This window comes from Echeneis naucrates, chromosome 15 (assembly GCF_900963305.1).
Source record: "Echeneis naucrates chromosome 15, fEcheNa1.1, whole genome shotgun sequence".
In the NCBI taxonomy this organism is placed as follows: Eukaryota; Metazoa; Chordata; class Actinopteri; order Carangiformes; family Echeneidae; genus Echeneis; species Echeneis naucrates.
Window position 1 is genome coordinate 11,934,085 of NC_042525.1, and position 7,552 is coordinate 11,941,636.

The 7,552-nt window shown below is 42.5% G+C and overlaps 1 protein-coding gene across 1 annotated transcript; it reads right to left on the minus strand.

Annotated features, from left to right (window-relative positions):
• Window positions 1-1,593: 1,593 nt before the first annotated feature.
• On the minus strand, window positions 1,594-3,393 carry hmx2 (H6 family homeobox 2). The gene is made up of 2 exons (XM_029521560.1): window positions 2,939-3,393; window positions 1,594-2,226 (listed from the first exon to the last, which is right to left on the minus strand). Exons 1-2 carry the CDS (start codon window positions 3,204-3,206, stop codon window positions 1,679-1,681), a joined length of 816 nt encoding a protein of 271 aa, XP_029377420.1. The 5' UTR covers window positions 3,207-3,393; the 3' UTR covers window positions 1,594-1,678.
• Between the last annotated feature and the right edge of the window lie 4,159 nt (window positions 3,394-7,552).

Below are 7,552 nucleotides of genomic sequence, written 5' to 3' on the forward strand. Positions count from 1 at the left end.
GAGATTCTGTTCAGGTTTATTTATTTATTTATTTTTTGTATGGGCTGAATTGTTATGAATTAGTATATTGAACTTTTATAGAGTGTAAATTGATTTCAAGGGAGCAGGACCTCTTGGAAATGTAAACTAGCTTCTGAATCAACAGGACCTGATGTTGATGGCATCCTGAATTCAGAATGTAAGTGATACAGTAATTCCTTACACAGATGGAGAAAAGAGCTTCGATTAATGATAGCATGAGTCTTGAACTTTGACAACATCCCTTTTTATTTGGTTTCCACTTACAAGGCCTGATGCTCCAGAGCCATGGGAGGCAGATCCTGCCCAAGGGCATGATTGGCTTGTGACAGTATGGTTCACTTTCCCACCCTTTATCTATTTCATAGTTCACTCTTTTGTGTATTTTTTGTAGCGTTACAAGACAGCTTGCTCCTTAACCTCCAGGTGCCTGTGGTTACGACTTTACATGAAAAATCCACCTTTAAGTATGACAAAAAAACTCAATAAATAATTAAACCATTTGCAGTTTTAGACTTAGACTTGTCATTCCACTTACTTGACTTACTTACTACTATTCTTTGTTTACTCAGGAATAAACCTAATCAAGGGGCAACTGAGTCCGGCAGAATGAAAACTTCATTAAAAAAGTTGCAACCCAAGAAATCTGGTTTTCATTCCCACAGCTAAGCTGTAATTAAAATGCACTTATCAAGAACTTCGTATCCTAATACTGGATGTGATACATAGTGTTATATGCAGGCCAACAGCATTGTAAACAAATGTACAAGCACAGCAGGCTTACTCCACGTTTCGGCCGTAGCGAAAGCACACTTACTTTGCGTTTAAAGACCCTGTTTTTAGAATTACTGAGCCTCTACAACAAAAGTTCACCACTCATGTCTGGCTGAGTCACAAATTAATACAACAGAATGCACGTCACAAAATTCGTTTTGGTATTGTTTGCTCTTCAAGGGACAGGAAGTGTCAAGATAACTGAGTAAGATTTTTCTAGAGTCTTGTTTACAGTTGCTCTAAATGTTTACTTTCTGCGGTCAAATGCAAATGTGTCAGCAGAGAATGTAGGTACACAAAAACAGTCCACAGAATAATACCAAACAGGCCGATTTTCACTGAAATAGAAAATTTATTGAATGAAGGGTTATTATTGAAGGTCTAAATTACAATAGAAACAATGATATTTTTCCTTAAATGGAAGAATTGTGTTTTTCCTGTCAGCACTCGGCTCCTGCCAGGTGAAATAAAATAACTGGTGTTTTCCAATGTAATTGACAAATCAATTATGACAAGAAACGGCTTTAAAGCATTTCCTGTGCAAGCCATATGTCTTGAGTGATATGAAGGCTAAAGTCCAGTGTTTAATCAGTTGAAGAAAAATAAAATAAAAGTATAAAATTCTTAGAATTAATTATACACATGGTGTATTTTATACATATAGGGAAGCTTAATTGCTTTCTTGTGAGACGACAGTTGCTGCATAATAAGCAAATAAAGTGATACAATTAATATACAGGGGTTATGTGGAGACACTTAGAAGAACGTTGTAATGTTTTGTAATGCGTTTCGGTTTTTTTTTTTTTTTTTTTTTTTTTGGGTATGTGTGTTTTTTTGTAGTTTTTTTTCTACGTGGACTGCAGCGATGAACATACAATAGAGTCAGTCAATACTCAATCTTGTTATACAGGTTGTATAAAGGTAACGCTGGCAGGTTGCTCCCCGGGTAATACAGGGGAGTCGGAAAGGCGATAGATCGCGGCACAGGAACGCGCAGTAAGGAGTTATCTCTGAAAACCAGCGGCATCCCCACGAGTGTCTGTGCGGAGGCGTGGGCCATGTTGGCCGCCTCCAGCTCCGCTGAGAGCTGCCGTTTCCATTTGTTCCTCCTGTTCTGAAACCACGTCTTGACCTGAGTCTCCGTCAGCTGCAGGCTGGAGGCTAAGCAGGCCCGCTCCGAGCTGCTCAGGTACCGCTTCATGTCGAAGGTGGACTCCAGCTGGTACACCTGACTCCGGGAGAAAACCGTGCGCGTCTTCTTCTTGGCCGAGTTGCCCTGCTTGTCGGCACCGTCCGTCTGTCTCTCCTCGGACAGAGGGGACATTTGATGGCACGGCCTCTCCTGCTCCTCCTTATAATCCTGAAGCAGCGGCTGCGGCAGGTGCGGCCGCCGCGCCAGCCCGTCGGTCCCAGAGAGGAGTCCTTTAGCTGGACCTGAACGCAGCATGAGCACAGAGAGAGGGGGTGGAGGGGTGGGAGTGATTTGGGTGGTGGTGGGGGGGGTGATCAGTAGGCTATCAGAGGAGATAAACACGCTATTTAAACAGGACACTGGGCAAAAAGAAATACAAATAAATGAAATAAATCACTTTACACATTGCCACTCGCTTTTAGAGTGCTGACTCTAAATGGACAGCTGGGAGCCGGTGACTTTTTAAAATAAACAACTCAGCGCGACCAAGCTATTCATTAAACCGCGCTTTATTTAACGCTCAATTGACGACGAGTAGTGCAGCCATTTTGGAAACATGTTTAATCAATTAGCAGCCTCAATTCAATTTGAAACGGGAGGAAAGACACCGGGCTAATTATTCGACCTTCCCCTCTTCCGCTGCCGCCGCGATGTTGGTCTGCGCTGAACAAACAAGTGGACTGAATGAGTGTCACAGTCAGCAGCTGAAGAACGAACAAAAACAAAATCAGCCCTGGCTTTTTTTTTTTTTTTTGTAAAAAAAAAAAAAAAAAAAAATAATAATAATAATTTGCTCCACTTCACACCGTAAATACATTTAAAATAAACACACGTGAAATGAGCCAATGAGCGCGTTAATATTAAAAAGGCGTTTTAAAATTCGTACTCGGAATTATAAATGATAATCAATTTGGAATGAATAATAATAAAAAAAATACTGATAATAATGCTCACCTAAACATGAGAAGTTGTGCTGGCTACATGGCTCGCTGTGACCCGTGTCAGAGCAGAAGCAGTCTGCCGAGTCCTCCCCGCCGCTGCACTCCTCGGAGGAGGACACGGACAGTGAACGCCTCCTCTGCGGCGGCGGCGGCGGCCCCTTAGAAAGCTCCTTGGTCCCGGAGCGAGGGGCATCGGACGGTGTGCCTAAAATAGACTGGATAGTAAAGCTGGAAATTGGGCCCGACGAGCACTTGCTCCCGCTGTCTTCTACGTTACTCATTCTCGCTTCATAACAGTATTGAAGTATTGACTGAATCTGTCTGTCTCCTTGTATTCCGTTATTGCTTTCTACACGATTGGTGCGTAAAAATTACGAAAGCGCCTATTGTCCTCTTTCCCCCCCACTAGTCTGTTTAATTGGGGAGTTTTAACATTGAGGTGTTTTTTCTAGAGCTCGGGGAACATGAGTGTATTCCCGATCCTCCTCCTCACGCTCTGGATCAGAGACAGCAGGATTGCGTTGCTTCGTTTGCATGTAGGTAAGCTCCTCCTGGACCAATCGCCGCCTTCAACACAAGCCCGGAAATTTCAAACTCCTGTCAAAGTTGTGAAGGGAGCGAGAGTGTCGAGGAGGGCCGGCAGCACTCATTCCTGCATCCAGCTGTACTTGGAGCAGGTATAGGAATATTTGGGTGTGTAGCTTTAAGACTTTCAAACCTTTAAACATTTACTATTTTATCAACTTATTTATTCTACCCTCATCAACAAGTAGGCTACCTCCAATCCAACAGAGTGTGCAGATGTTTGGGGCTCGTGAACTCCGCCAGTACCTCATATGGTTTCCGGTAAATTCAAATGCTATGTTTTTATAATGCTCTTACTTTTTAAAGTTTCTATTCGATAAATTTAGGATTAAATGAGAAATATTCATCTTAAACTCAATACTCACATGCTTTCTTTGTAAGAATGTTTTATCAGGATAAAATATGCCTCAGAGTGGTACAGACTGATATTTCCTTATATTATGTGGCTTATGAAAATATAAGCTACACATCTATTATCTATACAACCTGTAAAACCAGGAAACGGCTCAGTCAACAAAGCCTCGTCCAAGAACCAATATATCGTTTTTTGTTTGTTTGTTTGTTTTTTTCTTATTATCTCATGTATGTTAAATTGGTCGGCTGACGGTAACAGGCCTGCAGCCTTGGATCTAATAGAGGCCTAACTCATTTTTCCTGAAAATAATAAACTCATTCCGCGTCCATTATCTGCGATTAAGAATTAATTTGATCATTACTGAGCTAATCTGCCTCGTGATGACCGCGCGTGGAGTGGAGGCCGGCTAATTGATTGACTAATTGATTGGATGTGGAGGGGGCTGAGTGTGCGCGGGCGTGGGTGTTGGCACGCGCGCGCGCGTGTGTGTGTGAAAGAGAGAGAGAGAGAGAGAAGGAGGGGTGCAAGGGGGCGCGCTTCCCATCACCGCCCGCCCTCATCACTCAAGCTTTTTCTGTGTGTGTGTGTGTGTTCTCCGGTTGTGTCTGGCTGCGGGACAGCTGCGGGGCTTGAGCTGGCGGTTCGGGTGCATTATCCCTCTTTTACTGCTTTGTGACGGAGCCCCAGACACATTACGAATGGTCAGCTTTAATCATCATGTCAGCGCAGCACAACCGGCGCTCTGTGAGAGGAAGACGACGAACACCATGATGATGATGATGATGATGCTGGCAGCAGATTCTGTAGTCACCATCCTAATCCTCATCACAGTAGCCAGACAGCATCTGGATTCACGCGTAAATATCGTCAAACTGGCAGCGGGGCCAGCAGCTGCTAAACGATCTTAACAAAACGCTTAGGCAGGAGAGGCTGCACTGAAGGGAGGGGGGGTTGAATATATGGGGGCAGTCGGGGCGGATGCTGGATTTATGGTGGTTACACATAAGGCGTGAAATCTGCAATGACAGTTAAATGGGTTTATTTTATATGCCGCTCTTTTCAAACAAAGACCTTTGTAGGTGGAGGCGCCTTCATCACTTTTAGACGACTTTTTGCAAAGTGAGATTAGTTCATCATAGAGATAGTGGACATAACAGGCTGCTATTGTGCTGCAGAGGATGATTTACGCGCCATGTTTTTATGTCAGAGTATCAGAGTCGGCGTTTATGGGCGAGCCCAGGCCGAGCAGCGCAGCTCTACCCATTAGGAGCCTATGGAAATGTTGATCCTAGCGTTTCACCGAGGCCCAAACACGGCGAGCAGTGGGCCTAAGTTCGTGCTCTATCACTATGATAGGTGGTGTATGGCCGCCCTACCGCAATAACAGAACAAGATCTTTAGCAGGAAAGAAAGGTCTGAGAAAGACAGATGAAGTTATGAGGCGCTTTGATCTGGGAATCAAGCTTCGATAAATATTAAACAAAGACCCTTTACACGTGTGTATTATGATATATGGCGTGTCCAAGTCTAAAATAAGGAAATTACCAGAGAAAATGATATCAATAAATTTTCTAAGTATAAACGTTGATTATGTTTCGATTTTCATTCAAGAAAGCGGGGCCTGCTCTTTTTTCACGTGGCGTGTGTGTGTGTGTGTGTGTGAGAGAGAGAGAGAGAGAGGGAGAGGGGAGGAGAGAGAGTTGTAAACGCAAGCAGAGCGCCCAAGCCCTGGAGGTGTACAATTTATGTAATCTGAGTGTGGAAATGAACTGGGTAATTTATTGGAAAACACAAAGTCAGGAAGATTGGATCAGTACAGCCTATCCAAGGGCTTCTATCCATCAAGTTCCAATTAACAACCTAACCATTGAGTTTTAATGGCTTTCCAATCTACTGCCCTGATAGACTCATCAATTCCTCGGGGAGAAATTAAGAAAATCGACCGCCCCTCGGCGTTTCAGTGTCATTCTTCACAGCAACTATATGTCAAATTAAAAACACAATTAAAATTTAAACTGTTCCAATCAGACGGTGCCCCGCAACCTATGTTTCACTTAATAGAACTTTGATGAAAATCTGATGCTCGCATTCAATCAGGAAAGCAAATGGGAAGGATTTAAAACAGGACTTGCTTTTCAAAGGGTGTCAAAAAATAAGTCACTTCTGTGTGGCCTCTGATTATAGACATCATCCATAACAGGGTGAATCTGTTGATTTTTTTTTATTCTTTTGAATTTCTTTTTTAGTTGTATTAATTGAAATATTGTTGTATTCACGTGACCTCTGTCTTGGGATGGGACCACTGCCAACCCCTCCAGGGGCCCCACAGAACCTCGTTTCATGGCGCACGGCCGGAAACGCTCCTTAAGTGCTGTGCATGAAGCCTATAAGTCCTACTGTAAGAAACTTTAACAGTCCAGCACACATGTGAACAGATGCCAGTGGTGGCAGAGAATAGGTGCACAAGGTGATAGCGTCACACAAACTGTCACTAAAACCCACGATGGGGAAGTTCAGGGGAGGAGGGAGGGGTTGTCTTAAAATTATCCATTCAGCTCTCTATTTTAATATAACACACTGAGCGCAATACCCGGTCACGTCAGTTTGCCCCCGTCCCTGCAAATGTACTTTATCTGATTTTGGCCCCGCTCTCTTTTCTCCTTTACATAAAGATGTCGCACAAATGGAAATTATCGAGTGGTAATTTTTTCAATTTATGCGCGCAAATCAAGGTCATAAGCTGAGCCGAAGCGGCGTGTGAACGTTGCTCTTATTTGATGCAATGTGCTGCAGACGTTTACAGATCGATATGTGCCAGAGGAATAATGCCATACTAATCTATTAATTTGCAGTAATGGGGCCGTGTTGAGTGTGCATGGTAGGTACACGTCAATACTTTAGGAGATCTGACGATGTTAGAATGAGTCCTTTGTCTCTTGATGAGGTCGTCATATAGGGTTTAGAACTGATTGATTCATTTCCAATAACGGTATTAGTCTACACATGAAAACGGAAAATGGCCTTTGATGCAAAACGCTGCTGTGAATGGGAAACGTGGAAGTTAGTTGTTTTTTTTTTTTTGTTTGTTTGTTTTGTTTTTTTTTAACTCAAATCCTCATTGTTTAATTCTGACCATCCAGTTTTCTATGTATTTCTATTCCAGATGTGAATTAGAGCAGTTGTTCGACTTTATTATTATTCTTTTTTTTTATCTTTTGATTCTTCTAAATCTGTCCTCAAACTATTAACAGATCATCTTCCTGCGCGTAAAAAACACAATGTGTAAACTACAAGGAGTGAAACAGGCTTTGTTGAGCGCTGCTGTCATTTAAAGGGACCGTGCACAGGCAGGTTTGGCTTCCCCTGCTGATCCTGAGTCCTAGGCTCTCACATTTTGAAGGTGGGTTTGACTCAAAGAAATAAATGAATCAACAAAATGTTATGAAATTGAAACTTTTTTTGACACACGAAACACTGCACCCTGGTATGAAAACATGAATTAGTTTTGTAATAAATTATTACTGATGAATGCTACTTTATGCTATAACTGTACCCTCCCTCCACTCATACGTTAAATCCTCATCGCTTAGGATCCGCGTTGCTCCTCTGTAAAATTACCAAAAGATATCAATTCTTATGAAATATAAAATACAATATAAATAAAATGAATACTATAAGCAGCAAGAG